The following is an 18,435-nucleotide window of genomic DNA, read 5'->3' as shown; positions in this document are numbered from 1 at the left end:
AAATTTACTTCCTAGAGTAAGTTTTCAGCTGCTTGTATGCTTAGGAATATCCAGCTCACTATGAAACACTTGCTCTATGTAAAGGGAAGAGATCAGAAGACTGGTTGAACTGTTAGAGCAGCTTGAGCCACTGCCATCCGACTACATTATCAGTAGCACTTAGGTTTCAACTGTATCTTTACTAAACTAACAAGCTCTAAGTAACATAAATACCACTACTTCAGGTTGTTTATGGACAACTGGCAGGCAAACTGGAGCTGGCTTTTCAATACATTGACCATTTTATATTTTAGTATAATTTTTATGCAATGGGAGAGAATCATTAGTAAACTAACACTTTAGGCGAAAATAGAACAAAAACATATTCTGAAACTGCTTTTAAGTAGCCACCTTATTTTGTACAAGTGAGACAAAAAGAATAAAATGTGCTTAAATTTCTCATCACAGACAGTTCTTTTTTTCTTTTTTGCATTATTCCCTCCATTTAACTACACTATCTTAACTCCAGAACAAAAGTAAAGGACTATACTGTGAAGAGCAGTGTATTTGTGTGTCACAACTGTAATAACATTATAGAGAAATTGCCCGGATAGCATAAACTGTTATGAATTTGAATACTGATTAGCCTGCCGAAGACAGTACTTTTAAACTGGTTTTCCAGACGCCAAGTAAATTCTGTTGTTGCCTACATGCAACTCCCTTGTTATTTTTAATTCTCTTTGCAATGTATGAACAATCTTTTACTAGGTATGACAACGAATATCTGAGGGCCTGCTAGATCAGTTTTTTGGTAATGCTTACATCAAAGATAGATCAGAATTAGTTCTTCGGAATTCAGACCAGAAGTATGCAATTCTGCACATACCTAAACAACTGACTATTTTGTTCCCAGCCAAACCTGTTGTAGAATAAACAATCTGAATGCATTTCAGGGGTGAATTACTATATGATAAGGAAAGTAATGATAATCCCAAGGTGACACAGCACAGCGAAAACAAACTTTATTATTATTGCAGACCTGAACAGTTACTTTTTATTGCTTTTAGTGAAATTATAGTCTCACTAAAAGTAGACTGCTTTTGGTTAGTTTGTGTGTGGAGAGATGAACAGCCGTCTTAAATCTGCTGAAAAATTAGGGAATTCTAGACAAATGAATAATGATTGCATATTGTTAAAATAAATCAGAAAAATTCAGATTCCATGTAGCATCAACAATCAGAAACTATTTCTGCAAGTCTCTTTTTTAAAAGAGAGTCAGTATCAGATAGCATAAGTTTACTGAAAGCTTATGAAAAAGTAGTCTGCAAAAAACCTGATCATTTCACAGTAGTTAATAACAGGTAGCACTGCCTTATACAAACCCACAGAGTATTTTACTGCTTGAAAAGTAATTCTTTCTCCAGCAGCACATCTTACATTTTGCATAGATTACGTTGCAAAATAAGCTTCTATTTTATGCACACCTTTGCAGAGCAATCTCTTACAAAATTATCTTGTAGAGATAAATGAAATTAATGATTAGACCAGCATGACATGGAAAAAGCCATACCCAAAATAAGCTCTTTGATCAAAGTAAAGCAGTTGAGCAAACTTACAGGAACCAGTTTCCAAAACCATTTGGTAGGAGACTTCAGAGGAAGCAGTAGGAAAAAAGAATAAAAGCAAAAAGCAAAGAAAAAAAGGAACAATTTATCAGATTTCATAATTAATTTTACAAAGCAATTTTCTTTAACAGTCTCACTTTTGTATAACAGTGAATTATAATTTAATGGTAAGCATTAGTGCACTGTAACTTCCATGTATTGAACAAATTAGCAGAAATAACACTGGAGAAATATGTCTGCAGTCTTTGTAGATCAACATCATAATTTTCCCACATGAACAGGTAAGATTGTCAGATCAATGCAGTTTTATTTAATGCTTTCACACATCTAATTGTACTCTACATATGCAATCCGACTGAAGAATTCATTTGAGACTTGAAGTCATGATACCACAAGTATCAAAATGAACTCCAGCAGCACATATGGGGAAGCAGGGAAGCTAAAGCAATGAAAAAAAGGTATAAACACACTGTAGTACAGTACAACCAATTGCAGTGAAGTTTGCATTAGTTACTTAAAGCCAAACAGTTATAACATTTAACAATATTTTTAAACAATCATATGACAGTTTTCAGAACAACAAGAGATGCAGGCAGTTATATTTTTGCAATGACAAATCACATTAGCATCAGCTGCATGATGTGCAATGACCTGAAATGTACATGGAGTTTTGGCTACTGGCAGAGAAATTATCAGAACCAATACATACAATTCTAAACTCATACATGATCAAAAACCACAAAACCAAATTATAAAGAAAAAGTTTTACAAATACAAAATTTGACCTAAAAGCTTAATCCTAAGCACACTAAAGTCAGATAATTTTTCTGTAACTCTGTTCACTGAACTCAAAACTAGCAATCCAATATACATTTTTATTTGTCCACTTGGCTGAAACTATGGTTAAGACTACTATGAATATGCTTCAAGAGTCTGAAAGACTGAAGATAATCAAGTTTAAATTCAAACTTACTGTAAGATTTATAAATATGTACTTTGTAAAGGCACTTAAGGAAAAGAGATAAACAAAAGCTGAAATCTCTTGGACAACATAATAGGAATTCAATAGCTGTTGAATTGGCACTTTCTGTCAACAGGAATAAACTTTTTTCCCTGGAACTTATTAAAAATCAGTCACTATAAAACCAAACTGAGTAGAGAATCCTGACTGACTTCTCCCAATGTTTCAAAAAAAAAAAACCACACCAAAAAAACCCAACAACCAAACCCCCCCCCCCAACCCCTAAATAAAACAAAATACCCCAAACCAAACACAAATAAAAACAACCACAAAACTAAACAAAACCCAAAAGAACAGAACAGTCCCTCAGGTCAAGGGCCTACAGTTTTACAAGAAGATTGTTTAATCCCCCCTAACAAAAAGTTTTAAACATGACTATGAATTTAACTCAGTATAAATTCATCCTATGGTGCCAAAATGGTAGTCATGCCATTCGTTAAATACTTGTTTCTGCTCTCTTCCTTGCACCATCATTTGTGTTCATGCAGCTGTGCATTAATTGCATTAATTGGATCAAGAAGCTGATCCTGCTGCAAACTTATTTTCTTGACAGGTTAGCTTTTGCTAGCAGTGTGGATTTATGACACATTAAATTGAAAGTGGAACTATGGCATTAGTGTTTTACCTTCAAGCAAAAAGTTGCACTGTTTAATTAAAAAAAAAAATTAAAGAATTTAGGTCTATGGGTGAATACTCACATTTGTTTCTCTCATAGGATTTGCATTGATTTGGCTTAAATCTGTTAACACTGATTCAGTCTAAATCACAAAAGCAGATGGAAAAACAAAGTTTTTTTGAGAAAGCTTTGACTACATTGAAAATCAGTAGTTTAACCAGTGCAACCATACATTCACTACATATTATTCAATAGAAGCCTGAAAACCAAAGCTATTCACTACAAAACTTGAAATCCCAATTCTGAAAGATGATGCGGAGACTCTACCAGAAAAAGACGAGGTTACCACAAATCACCGGCTGATCAAGATCCACAGAGGACTACCTGGAACTAAAAATCATACGTACTCCTTCCTCTCTTATCTTCTACAGGAAGCTAGCAGTAGAAGAAAGTGAAGGAAAACAAAAGCAATCTCATAATCTGTTAATACTGTTTTTATCTATCCAGAAATAGAAAACAGGTAAATTTTATCAGTTGTATCATTTATTAATCTGTGTATATGATGCTTACAATTTTTAGAAATGTCGAGATTTACTATTTATGGCAAAAAGGTTCACCACAGATTTGTAACAAGATAGTAAGGCATTAATTTGGCAGGCTTGAGGATTATGTTGAGATTATTTTTCACTATTGATAAAGTTATGAATTTATCACAGTAAGAAATTATAAAATAATTAACAAGTCTACTCATTAACTTTGTTTCACTTTTAGGTACATAACTTTGCTGCTTCTTGGCCAGAAATTAAAACTAAAGAAAAGCTTTTGCTCATGACTAGAATGATCTATTCTTCCCAGGTTTGTCTGGCCACGTCTCTAAATCAGCAGAAGAGGTATTCTTAATTTAAATTTAGATGAGGTTCAAAACCTGACCACACCTCAGAAACTCTGAAACTTAAATATCTATAGGTGTTTGGCTAGTGCAGAAGGTAGATTGCAAAGTTTCTTAAATTTTAGAATGGAATCATCACCTTTTGAACTGCTAACTGTGTTGGTAATACGAAGAACCTAAATTACAAAACAGAGCCCCAACCTGAAAAGGATGGTGGAAGACAGAATAGAAGCACGATTAAACATTCCAATTCCCCTTCATGCTAAATTTACAAATACAAGCAGCAGTTAGGAGTTTAAAAACATCAAAGAAAGAAAATAAAACAATTGAATTCAGACACTGAGAATTAAGCCACGACTATAATATGAGCACAGAAAATGCTATACTTAATAAACATATAGAAGCATAATTTAATTTGCCCATAAAAATGGAAAACAATGTAATAATATTCCTTTAGTTAATACAAAAGCAGAATTCAATCCCCTCCCACCTTTTTTTAATTTAAGAAAATCTACTGAAACTAATAACTAAACCCAGGCATAGCATGAAATGGAGAAAAAAGAAAAAAAAAAAAAGAAAATCACACTAATTAGTATTCAGATAAAAGTTATATACATATTTCAGCAATACCCAAACTTGGTATAGGAATTTAGCTACAGATATTTCACAGCTTTGCTGAGAGATATGAGGTAGGGTCAATGCCATAAAGTAACAGGACATGTCACTGATTCTGTGCTATAAAAAGAGGAATGCATGGACTGATGCAATATGGAGACAGATAATCTGGGTAAAACACCTGGATATCTGGAAATAAATACTAGAAAATGCTTGACAGGCACCACATCATAATTTAACAGAAGCTCGTGTTAGAAACTCTGACCAACTTATTTGATACAATTGATCCATCCAATGGACCTGCATTATAGTTTTCTTTGAAAAGCTAGTATTCAGTATGATCCGCAGTCAAGAAATACAGGTTTTGGTTATAGTGTTTAATGTGCTTCTAAATCTCAGATGCTTGCATGTGTGCAATCACCATTAGCTTTAGCAAAAGTAAGTGGAAATTTGGGAAATATTGTGAGGCATACAACAAAAAGAATGGCTGAGACTTCAGAGTAGTAAATTAGCCATCAGTTGAACAGACCAGTGTTTCTCAAAGAAAACCTGAAGTTAAATAATCTGAATCAGTTGAAAATATGTTGCTGTCTTCCTGCATGCAAAGTAACAAGTTCAGTAATTCAAATTCCTTAAATACTTCAAAATAGAGTTGACTGAATACTTCATATTCTAGATTTATTTTCTAGAAGCAGATTCCATTTTATCATTGTATTTACTGAAACTTTAATGTTCAAATGATATTTTGACTCATTATCAAGGTAGTTTTATCCTTATTTTTCTCATGTACTTAAATGTGAAGGATGGCTAACTTTCTAATAGTTTTTTTTTTTTTATAAACCGTAATCCGCAATAAATTTACTGTCAGAAGAGACATCTAGGGGTCACAACTGGAGCCTGAGGTTTTGCCCATGCTCAGATTTTATGCTAATTCAATGCCCTGGCATAGAATACCTTACTTGACAATGTAATTTATGCAGCTGAATCCCACACTGAGGCAAATAACATAACATGTACCTGGGATAATAGTATTAAAATTCAGTGTATACAAGAAAAGGCCTTAATTACAAAGTTTTCCGTGATATAGCAACTGTAGCATGATTTGGCTGGCTGTTTTGCAAATGCATTTGTACACTGGCCAATAGAGCAGGGCTCTGTGTTATAGCTTCACAATTCATACAAAAAACACCACAAATGCATACACCATTTTTATGTAAAAGTTTTATTCCATGGGGTCCATTTAGGGTATCAGAGTTACAGACTATACAAGTCTTTCAACAGTTGATTCAAGAATGCTGACATTAAAGATTAATTATAAACTAAAAATTTTATCTTGCTATTCCCAATATAAAATGCAAACTATAAGTGAAAATAAATATTACTGAATTTTCACAAATACAGATAATTTTATGGCATTGCTCTGATACTAATGTTCTCTAACTTTGTTTACCACATTAAGACTCTCATGCACTTTGGATTTTAAAAATTATTCTCATCTTTCAGAGTGACCTAAAAAAACCACACAAAACTTCCTATTATTATTTTCAGGAAAAAGAAAAATCACTAGAGGACAGAGGATCACAGGTTATCTCCCTGCCCCGTTTACTATGTTTTATCTAAATTTGAGAAATGAACTTGTCAAGGACATCTTATTCTCCAGATTTCTGTGCTATTACCACTATTGAACACAGATTAAATTTTCCATATCAGGATATATGCATCAGGGTCACACTACTACTGTAAAAAATACCATTTTCTTTTGCTGAGTCACATATTTACTAATTAGCCTTCATCATTCCTTACATTTAAAAAGAAACCACAAGTGCAAGGACATACATTGCATTCATGCTTTTTGAAACTGAACTTCTAATCTTGCCAGGTAACCCTCAGCTGCTTCAGAGTAGCATTGAAAGGGAGACAGCTGCTCACATGAAAACAGACCAGGAAGGGTACTGAAGGATTACAGCCTTGCAGTAGCTAAGAAATCTGCTCTGCTTTCAAATGCAGGGATAATACCAAAGAGTGTTCAAACCGATTACCAATTCCCCAATAATAATTATATCACAATAGGATAAGTGATCTCATTCTGAAGCAAGCAGTTTTACATACTCTGGAAGTGAATGCTACCCTTCCGTATCTTGGTGGGTATAGTGCTACTTAATTAACTGAGCTGCTCAAACAAAAGGAAAAAAAATCCTGTTAGGAAAGGAATCAAATGTAATCTGTTTTTATTGTATATATAATAAAACCTGTAATCAACTGGTATTTTGGATCATAGCCAGAGCAATGCTTCTCATGATGCCACATATAGATTTCTCTTTTGAGATGCATGCAATTCACAAGGAAAAAACATTAAAAATCATGAATAAAAATGTGGTGGTCTTTTTCATATCAGATCTGACTATAGTTTTAATTCATTTGAAAGTATTCATTAATCTTAATAAATTCCTTAGGACTAACATAACAGATGTTTCCCTATGAAAGATTTATTTGTCAAAAAGGACAATGGGGAATAAAAAGTGCAACTCTATTAGTGTTACATTTAAATGGATATTTTCATGGAAACGATAAAAGAAATTACAAAATGAGTGCATAGTAAAAGTTTGCTTTCTTTAAAAAGCAGTTAAAAGTTCAATGTCTGCAAATGTATATTTACCTATACATACTATATGCAAGTAGTTTTTGCTTACAGATAAATGCTTATTCTTGTTTAAAATATTTTAACTCCTACACCTACCTTTTGACCTCCTGCAGATTCTGCACTGTGATGCTCTTTTAGTTTTTGTTCCTGTTCCATTATGTCTTTCAAATGTTCATTTACCTAGGGACAAAATAGTTTCTTCAGTGGTCTGTTCTATGAAACAAGTCATAGAAATTCTAAGTTTTCAAAAGGTGTATAAATCACTACCACCGAGTTAACTGAAAAGATTAAACAAATATTTCAGACTATAGCCATCAAGCATAATCAGCAAATGTCCATTTCAGATGCAGTCTGGGCTCACTAGTTGTTAGCTTTACATTGTACAAACTAACCTGCCCCTTATTATTATGCTCAACGACATTTGATTAACAGTGTATCCTTGTTACTTGATTTGATTATGCAGTGAAGGTAAATCACCAAGCAAGATGTATTCAGATACAAACAGAATACCTTGGTTTTAAATCATGATAAATTACACAGGAAGATGACAACTCTTAGAGAGCCAAAAAGAGACCCTCGAGCAGCTGTCACGGCAACTCAACATGACATGTCATATGTAATGTTATTATAGTATTTTATTTAGACTTCCCATTTATTTGGTTCACATAACATGTTTAGCTTATTTCTGCAAACTTTGCATTTTATTATCCATACACAGCAGATAAAGGAACAAGCTGTATCAGACACAGTTTTGATATACTTACATACATATGTATCCTACCCACCAATCTTTAATCAAATCATATAGACTACAAAGAAAATCACAGCTTGCTTTTCCAGTACTCATACCTTGTTTATCCAGTACATGACAGCATCTTCGATGTCATAAGGTAGATCTGTAGCTTGGAAGAAGGACGAATACTGCTGAGTGCATGCAATCACCTTCTCAACACTGACCATCTCTACAGTATATGCCATCATAAGAGTATCGATCATGGCCAAGTGAGCACTCTACAAAGGGAAGCAGCAATACCTAATTAGTTTACACATCAAAAGAGCACTTATGTATCATTTCTGAACATAGCCACATACATGCAGAGACCAAAACTGTAAATGCTACAAGTTTTCTGTCTGGTTGTTAGTTTTTGAATGAAAGACAGATGAAGAAAAACCACACATAACAGATTTGAGAACGCAATACAAAGCACAAGGACATTAATTAAAAAAAAGTTTATTGCAGATTAAAGTAACTTCTGTAACAAAACTAACACCAAAAATAAAGACCTGAAAATGGAAACAATAAGCAATTTTAATGATTCAAACATTACATCACTTTTAACAGAGCTAAAAGAGATCTTTTAACTTTGTCACCCTAGCAAAAACAAAAACCCCTGCCTGATCAGTGTTATTTGTACTGGAAATAAAAGTTGAGACTGCCTGGTAAACAACCTTCATCATCATGAAAATGCTGCATTAATAAGTGGAAGTTTATCTATTTTTAAAGTCATAATCCAGGAAGATGACACTAATCTTAAGTAAAAAACCAACAAGATAGAAATATTTATTTTTGTTCTAGTAAACTAATTATCTTATGCAGATGCAGCTATATATGTGCAACTAGGTTTAAAATAAGCATATACTGATAAATAAAATACAGCTTCTGTTAAAAGTGGAGGTATGTTTCTCCTGGTGGTGTTATGTATTGAAAGACAATGGCTATTTCAGTTTGTAATAATTAAAACCAAACACACACACACACCCCCCCAACATAAAAAAAAGAGGATGACAGCCAGGATTTACATTAGATTCTTGTGACTGAATAAAAAAATGATAGCAGTTTGCAGAGGCAGTGCCTACAGCTAAACAGATTTGTTTCTGCTTCATGGTAAGAACACCAACAGCTTTCTAAGTATTAAGCAGCATTTCCCATGAACCAGAACAAATTCCAAAGACAGTATTTTTTAAAACATTGCCTTTAAACACAGCTCATGATGCAAACAAAGATTCCAAACACTTGTTAACACCATCGGTTCAATTCTATACAAAAATATTCATGTAAACATCTCAAGGTAGCTATAACAACCATGGCAACAGCAATGAACAATATGAGTCACACAGCAATATGCTATCTAATCATGATAGTTAAAGGTCATACATGCACATCATTTATTCCAGAATTCTCGGCAGGATAAAGAGGGAACAGATCCAGACTCTGTGCTGCCCTTAGTGTATCACCAATGAAAGTGATGATGCTGCCCTCAGAAGCAAGCAGCAGCACATACCCATTTTATTTGAATACAGTTAAGTTGCTTTGTTTAACAAAAAAAAAAAAGGCAAGCTATACTTACTTTATCTTCTAAAGACATTCACAAACTGTTCCTGACAGCCAACCTTCCTGGGACAAGCTTGTTCTCTTTGGAGTCTGGATGTGACCCTAGAGCCCCTCTGCCACGTACTCCATGATGCTCCTAGCACAAGTAGTGCAGCTAGGCTAGGAACCAGCACCTCTTTACTCCTGCCACCATTGATTGACTTATTCAGAATTAACTCCTTTCACCATATTCATCTGCCTTATGAATTTATTTACAGACCTTCAGTGGACAACTACTGATACAAGCTCTTAGGTGTGAATGAAGGAAAGAGCTAGGGAGCTGAATTCTTGCCAGCCAAAGTATTTAAGAAGGAAAGACAAAGCATATTGCCCATGACCAGCCTCCTGAGGAAGCTGCACTCCAGTGTGAAATACAGCATTTCTATACGTAGATATAAACACTCCTTTGTTGGCCCAGCAATGCAGCACACAGGAGGAGTTTGGACATAGTATCACATTAACTACTACTAAAGTCCCAAAACCTTGTGAGGGATTGCAGAGCCTGGGTCATCCATACAAATCCATGCTGTTCTGCAGGAGCTTCCAGCTCAGATTGCAGAAGGGTAGTTCAGCAAATGCATAATGGGAAAGAAGATGAGAAGACTTGGATTGTCTCTGACATCCAGGAGTCATTGCTCTAATGGTCTTTCCTTGCTATATCTTTGTTGCCTAGTCTGAATGGCACCTGGGTTAAAACCTTGTACCATTTCCAGACACCCCCCCTCCGAAAATGGAATGGAGGTATTAAAAGAGCAAGAAAATGCTGGATTTGCTTTTTAAGAGGAGGTAGTGCACAAAACACATTTTCCAGCCAGACATAAGAGAGCCCTCATGTGGAGTGCTACCGCTAGAGCTGTGCTAAGAGTCATCTGTGCTGATCCAGAGCTGCTCAGACTGCCTGCTGCACAAGAGGACTGTTTTCATGCCCTGCCTGCAGGGAGGACGCAGCCTTTCAGTTGAGGTCTGACAACCAAGGAAGCCCCAAGCAGGTTTGGAAGCAGAATCTTCCCCAGCTGTTGATCCATGACTAGTTCAATGGCTACTGTGCCTGTGCTCTGAGAACAGCCTGCAAGAAAAGCAAAGCAATCACTGGCAACTCTCCAACAGGGAATTTAGGAGCTTTCGCCTCCCATGCGGGATCATCAGTTTCTCCGTAAAACTTGATCATGCCTATGAAGTGGATTGCCAGTGGACAGAGAAAGCCACAAAAGTGTTGCTAGAACTGCCAATATGCTTAATACATTATAAATACATTAAGGAAAACTAAATTATTTAAAACTAGCTAGCTGAGTCACATTTTCAACATTTCTAGCAAATTATTAATGAACTGCAAACTACTTAAGCAAACAGAGGGAACAATGAAAGGGATGACCTTAGATAATACTCTGTACTATCACAACCAAGTGTAATAAGCTTTTACCCACACTGACTGGACCCATATCACAACTCTATTTTATATAAGCTATCAAATACAAGTGTCTTCAGAGTCTCAAAAGTGACTCCAAATTATTTTCTTTATAATCCAGGTCGGACACTAAAAAGGAGATTTTTTTTAAAACATACTAAATAATAAAAAGAGGAATTCAAGTCAACTTGCATCTCTTATCGTGAGAAACAAACTAGAAAACTGCTATTTTTCCCAGTTAGCAAAAAATCAACTTTATTTTATAAATAATTTCTTCACTAAAAAAAAATATTTAAAACTATTAACATCTATGGATTTTTCCCCCAGAAAATTGCAAGCAACCAAATAAGCACATAAGATAACTTATACCTAAAGTATTTGTTTTGTTCTTTTTAAAAAAGGGGGTACAGAAAGGAAGAGAAAACCATTTAATTCCACATACCTCTCTAATGGCTTTTTTCCCACTTATTCTGGAAAGTGTCAGACAAGCTGCATTCTTTTACATCTTTTAATTCACTATGCTCAACAAGAAAGACTAAATTAAAAACTGCACTACAAAAATAGTATCCTACTGCTCTAAATACAGGGTTTATCAGCATAACTGCTGACGGTCTCTAAAAAACAATTCTTAAAAACTTCTACTAATAGTAAATAAAGTTCCATTTTTTTGTACATCTCTCACTGAACATCATATTTTAGGTACAGCTAAAAAAGCAAGAGGGGAAAGTCACTTTTAGTAGTTGGATCCGCCATTATGACTGAATTATGACACAAGGAAGCAACCTTTCATATCTGAGGGGGAAATATAGACAGCATTCTGAGCCAGGCAGAAACTAGGATCAGCTGCTCAGCAATGTCTTTTCTCTGGACAAGCCTGTAACACAATGCCTGAAGGAACTCCCGAGGAGCTGCTGATGACTGGTACCGAGACGGTACTCTAAATGCTGCTACTTCCTTCAAGATGTCAGCAAATCCAGAAGAACTGCAGCATATTTGAGTAAGGACAAATGATTTTGAAAAAAACATTTCTTCAGAAGAAATAATAATAATAAAAAAATAATCAGTAACACATAGAATTACAGAGTAGAATACAAAACCATTACAGAAAGATCTTTAAAAAATAATCAAGATCAACAAAGCAGCAGTGTACAACACAGGAAGTAATACACTTTTATCACAAAACTGTTATGCAGAGGTTTGGTTTAAGCCAATTAAAAAAAAACTTCATTCTTTCATTTCACTACAATGGTGCAAAGTACTGAAGTCTTAGATGGCACACTACAAAATATTAAAAAAATACAGAAGGCTGGATTCTTAGAGGTATTTTATTTTCTAAGACACAAACACAGTTTTGTCTTTCCCAGCTATACCCTGCACAGAACACAAGAGTTTTAACTCAATAATCTTTACAATCTCAGGTAATTACTAGTTAGTTTCTGCCCTGTAATGTAGGTTCCACAGCTTTATTTTCTACTGCTGCATAGTTCAGTAAGAAGCTTACTGAACTGTAGAAGAAAAAGTATTCTGAGCATGACTGCTAATGCTTTCTCTGTCTGCCTAATCTTTGATTATGGAGCTCCACCTCCTTTGGAAAACTGCAAACAACTTCGTTAAAAAGTGTACTAAGCAAAAGATGTATATGATACTGTACACACAGATACTCATGGATAAATACCACGTGTTATAGACAACTCATATTATTATCTAATACTAAGGATATTTCTCATATTCCATTAAATGATATTCAAGTCAGGAGTTCTCTTTTGACCTGCCCCTTTAGGAAAATCATATACAAAACCATTTCCCACTATGCTGCTTGAAGAAAGGGACAGAAAGAAAACAGAGGATAAAATTGTTATCCTCATGCTAAAATAAATAAATACTCTTTTCTTGAGTCTTATTGAAAGAAAGAGTCCCCTGTCTCACTATGCTTTGGAGAAGAGATTTGATCTTTGACAGAATACGGCTTTTGTAAACAGGAATATGTATTTCTGTTCTTATTGAAGTTGGTCGTGCTTCAAGAATTTTTTTTCAAGAATTTTGTGAAGGAATTTGGTCATATTTTGAAAAAAAAAAATCTTCAAACTATAGTTCTCACTTGCACAATAAACACATATATTTATAGCTAAATTCCCTAAAGATTTTGCCTACACCGGACCAAGCTCTTGAGCAAAGAATAGAAGAGATCAGCTCTCTACAATTAGCTGAGAGAATATTTGTATCACCTTTGTATCAATAGTAATGCATGCAACCAACTGTTTCTACCTGCTGAAAACATGTGTTGGATCCAGATACTTCTCACAATACAGTAAGAAACAGTAACTTGAGCCAGATACTTCAGTTAACAGTAAGGTACAGATTAAATTCTATGGGCTTGATGAACCTTACTCTGAAGATATTACATACAAGTAAGCACTAAGATTCCAAACATATTATATGTTCCGTGTATTCCTAAAAATAACTGATCTATTAATGCTAATTGTAAGTAACATTTCTTAAATTAAAACTGAAACTCCCATTAATGTTCTGCCAGTATATACTAGTTCTTAATTCAATGTTACATTTCCTTGTACAATTATTACCCACGGATTGATTGTTATCAAGACAGAGCAAAGATAACTAGAAAAAAACAAAGCAAGAAAGAGAATAACTGAGAGAGAGTCATCCCCACAAAAACAGTCACTGAATTCATAACTGCTAGAAGGTATCGATCACATGGAATAACCATTATAGGACACGTACTTAAGGAGCAAAGACAGGTAAAAACAGAGTTGCTGATACGCAGAGTAAAAGAAAGACAGGATCAGCAGGCAAGCAAGGGATTAAACATAGATGACAACTGCAGCAAAAAAGTGTGCCTAGAGCACTGTGAGGATCTCCTTCTGTACCATGCTAACCAACTTCTCTGAATCCGGCTTTCTTGCAGATTCTGTGAACAATGCAGTTTGAGGAAGCTGAGTAGCTTTAGCCCCCAGCCACCCTTTCCCAAAGACCCTCCCCTAGATAATCCAAGTCTCAAATGAATCTGCTATCATAATGAGATACCACCTAAATTCCAAGTCTCAACTAAGAGTGGAAAATCGCAGAATTCCGGCTCACGGAAAGCACAGGCCAAGGCTCGATACCACCAGAGGTGAGGAAGGAATTTATGAGCAGAGCCAATAGGCAATAACTCTATTAGAAACTTCAAAGCTATTGCTTCATTTCACCAACATTCATAAAGTAAAATGAAGAGAATTCTGATACTACAAAGGAAACAACAGTTTTAAAGTATTTCAATCAACAAAATGGAGCAGTCTGAAGTAGTCAGTTCTGCCCCGTTTGATGATTTTTGGACCCAGTTCTTCTCTAGCCTCACACGGTACTTATGCCTAGCACAATTCTGACATAACCCCAGTTGTCTAGTTATTCTTGTCCTGCAACGGAATGATCGTGTCGAATTACCTCCTCACTGCATTTTCATGAAGAACAAGCGCTTGACTCTGATAAGATGCTTGTTCAGCAAGAACAGGCATTACTGAGTCATGCTAAACACATCATAGCAGGTTCTGCAAGGTAGAGGGAATGGTTTTTACTTTCAATATTTATCATAACCTTCTGTATTTGGTTAACTTTTTAAATTTAGTAGTCAACTATATGAATATATATAAAACATCATTATTTGACTGACTATATAGGAAATGTAATTCACTTCTAAAAAAAGGATTTGTTAAGTACAGATACTTGCTGAGTTAAGCATTTTGATAGCACTTCTAAGTTCTTCTACCTGAGATTTCCTCATTATGCTTGTTCAGGAATTTAATGATTTGATCTATTAACTTAAGCCTAACTAAATACTTAAAGATTCCCAGATTCTTTCTGAATCACTTAACCAAGTGAGACCTCGTCCCACTCCAGGTCATAGTGAAACAAGATACCTGCACAACATGCACTGGCATCAAGAACTAGCAAGTGGTGCTCATCACATTATTTTTGTCATATTTTATAGTTTCACACTATCTACTTTGATTTTTTTTTTTTCCTAATATACTTAGCAATTACTCCATAAGTTGCCTGTAGCCTATTTACTGGAAGAATCAGGTGCCTAATGGTAAAAACCACAAAGGCACTTCACTGCCTTTATGTCAAGTACTCCATGTTTCAAAAATAAAACATCTGTAGTTGGATAGGTTAAACTAAAATGACAAATTAACGCAAGATAACTGATAACAAGATAGCTATACACATTTAGATGAATAAACAGCACCAGCCTCAAATTTCCCAGAATATTTTGTGTTTGCAGATAACTAAGGATTTTCCTAGATCACGCTGTAAAATGCTGTCCAGATAAACCAGAAACAAAAATCTCTTACAAAAACTTATATTCTGTTACATATGTGCACTGTCTCCTTGCTCTTATGCTCTGGATATTTTGTTACATATGCGCAGTCTCCTTTCTCTTATGCTCTGGACATTTAAATCAAGAACAAGCAGTAATTATATAAAATGCCATCTGAATTTCTTCTGTCACAACTATCCCCATCAATCTTTGAATACAGGAGTGGGAAAAAGAGAAACAGGGCTTCGGTTATAAACCAACTATACCCATATATAAATACAAAGTAGTTCCTTCTTCCTGACTCACTCATACCTGCATAGTAATGACATTAAAAGCAGTGATTTAACTTCCCTGGTAGCTCAGCTAAAATGCCTTCAAAGGCAGTTATCACTGGGAAGTATCCAAGCCTGTTCATCTCAGAACATTTGCTGAAGGAACACAGCCTTAGGAGCGCTAGAGAACTACCACTTCCTCATGAAAATGCAGGAGCAGTGACAAGACAAGCTGGGCTGCTACAGAATTTGGGGTGAAGAGTTCATGTTTGGGTGATGTGCTTTAAGAGAGGAAGTTAGAAAGAGAGAAAAGAGGCTGAGGTCCCAAAACAAACATGTATGTAGGACTGGAGTACTAATTCATGGAGATGAGAGTGGAAGAGGAAACAGAGGCACATCTTCTCCAGTGCGTGACTTAGTCTGGCACTGTGCCACAGCATGCTAGAAGTCCCACTTACAAAGCCACTCAGAGCCACTGCTCACTATGTTATCAGAACAGACTAGTTTTGAAACATTGCAACACAGACTTCTAGTTAATCCTTTTCACAGTTAAACATTGATAGCCATTTCTGAATGGCAGCTTTTGTTGCTCAGGTAACTGATACAACATGCTCTCTAACTAACATACATTTCTGTTTTGCCTTTTTCTTAATACAAAACTAGTTACTTACTCTCACACTTTATCTGACAATCCTTATAAGGCTTAAAGCATTGAATGAATGTAAAAGACCCATCTGGTAGAAGTCATGCTGTTAACTTGATATTACAACAATGATTTATTAAGATTTTGCCTAAAGGAATACAGAGGATGAAATTTTACATAATTTTCAACATTTAACACATCTCCTTCTACTGCCCAGTGGCTGTGGGTTCTGATGAGCTAAGTTCTAATAATGAGCTCTTCCACACACAGTACTAATGAGAGTGAGAAAAAAATGATGCTTTAATTAGTGATGAATAGTACAGTATACTGTTTGTTCAATTACTATGTTTGACACAGATTGGAAGGTTGATTACTCATTGCAATTTAGGATGAGTCTCAGTTTGAGATAGAATATAAGAAGTTTCTCATTTTCTACAATTTGCTGGAGAAGAACTCAAATAGTATTTGAAAGAAAGAACTTCGAAACTTAGAAAAAAAACTTAGACCAACCCCCTTCCCAAAGCAGGTCCAACTAGCTCAGGTTTCCCAAGGACTTCTCCAGTCAAATTTTTAATATCAACAAGGATGAATAATCTACAACTGCTTTAGGCAACCACCTAATGTCTTCCATCATGTTAGAGTTAGCTGGTATCCTTCTCAATACAAAATCCCAGCCTCATGGTAAATATATGGCTAAACTAAAATGTAGAGAAAGTCTCTGTAGCTCTCATTTGCTTCAAATACTGAGCTCTCACTATATTTATATCAAGCTTTTTTTTTCTTAAAGGTAAACACAGAACACTGCTTTCCCACAAGAAGAAGGACGAAGTTAGCTGTGGTTCCTTCATTTCTCAAACCAAAAAAGGATCAAAGTAGGGCCAAATTATCAATGGAAATCTCCAACTGAATTCCAGGATTGTTGCCAAAAAACCTGCAACTCATCCAAAGCCCAGCTGAACACTGCCATGCTGCTCCATTACAAAATAAATCCAGAATACCTTCAATAAAAATGTAAAAAGATGCATACTTTAATCCAGCGTAATTCAGCCTACCACATAAAACCTAAGTTGTTACAGGATGGTGTGAGAAATTGAAAACAAACAGGATGCTACCTTTCAAACAGGGGAAACAAGCATGAATTTTTGCACAAAGAGCCCATATAAAACATTCCTACGTTTTCAACTGAAGCGGCTCCATATAGTTTTCCTTCTGCTTTTCTATATATACCTTTACATGTCATCTTTTAATGTTTCATTTACTAACATTGTGATGAGAGAGCTGCATCTGCACAGTTCTGGGACTGGCTTTCCAGGGTAAGATTTTTAACTCCTACATTCTACTCAATTTCCTGAGGAAATGTGCCTCCCAGCTGGAACTCGTGTGAGATTCTTGGCAAAGTACAACACTGGAAATACAGACCTAAATTACTCAGGGAAGGCATTTTAAGAACAACTTTTAATTATAAACAAGAGATGTGGATTTTTGTTGCAAAACTCATCTTCATTTTTGAGAGGTGACCATCCTTCCTGGTCCAAATTTGTATTTTTATCATCTGTTGGGGAAATGCGTACCTTCTAGCATCTTAGATAAAACAAAAAAAATCTAGTGTTAAAGCCAATGCCTCTGACATGTAAGCATCTAAGACCTAGGGACAACTTTGTTCTGTCACATGTCAAATATCACCATATTTTTATAAAGCTGCTGTTCAAGAACCTACGAAATGTTTCTGTGATTTTTGTTAAACTGATGTATAAAAGTCTATTTTTAGGACACAAACATGAGAATCTTTCTTAGGCTTAGCTTTGTTGATCTAGGAAAATATTGGCTAAAGAAACCAAAACATTACATCTGGTCATTTCAACATACTATCTTCAAAAAGAGGAAAACTAGCTTCAATTTTTATATAAAAACATAATACGAAATCTTCCTGCATTTGCATATGAACAAGCTCCTGATAATTTCCTTGCTGTTTCTTTATCAACCATAAAAAGGGCAGAGGAATAAGGTCATCACACTCATTACTATAATGGCAAATACATT

The 18,435-nt window shown here is 35.2% G+C and overlaps 1 protein-coding gene across 4 annotated transcripts in view; it reads right to left on the bottom strand.

Moving 5' to 3' along the window:
* CAMSAP2 (calmodulin regulated spectrin associated protein family member 2) overlaps window positions 1-18,435 on the bottom strand; it is a 90,951-nt gene that overhangs the window by 37,127 nt on the left and 35,389 nt on the right. For 2 of the 4 annotated variants that reach the window (XM_052802205.1, XM_052802206.1), the window contains exons 3-5: window positions 8,236-8,397; window positions 7,483-7,566; window positions 1,596-1,628 (exon numbers count right to left, since the gene is read on the bottom strand). In XM_052802205.1, coding sequence (XP_052658165.1) covers window positions 1,596-1,628; window positions 7,483-7,566; window positions 8,236-8,397 — 279 coding nt within the window. The remainder of the gene's footprint in view (window positions 1-1,595; window positions 1,629-7,482; window positions 7,567-8,235; window positions 8,398-18,435) is intronic. The other 2 variants (XM_052802207.1, XM_052802209.1) reach the window with 1 other exon arrangement.

Source organism: Harpia harpyja, chromosome 11, assembly GCF_026419915.1.
Source record: "Harpia harpyja isolate bHarHar1 chromosome 11, bHarHar1 primary haplotype, whole genome shotgun sequence".
In the NCBI taxonomy this organism is placed as follows: domain Eukaryota; kingdom Metazoa; phylum Chordata; class Aves; order Accipitriformes; family Accipitridae; genus Harpia; species Harpia harpyja.
The sequence above is the reverse complement of the archived record's forward strand: the minus strand, read 5'-3'. Positions and strand labels throughout refer to the sequence as shown.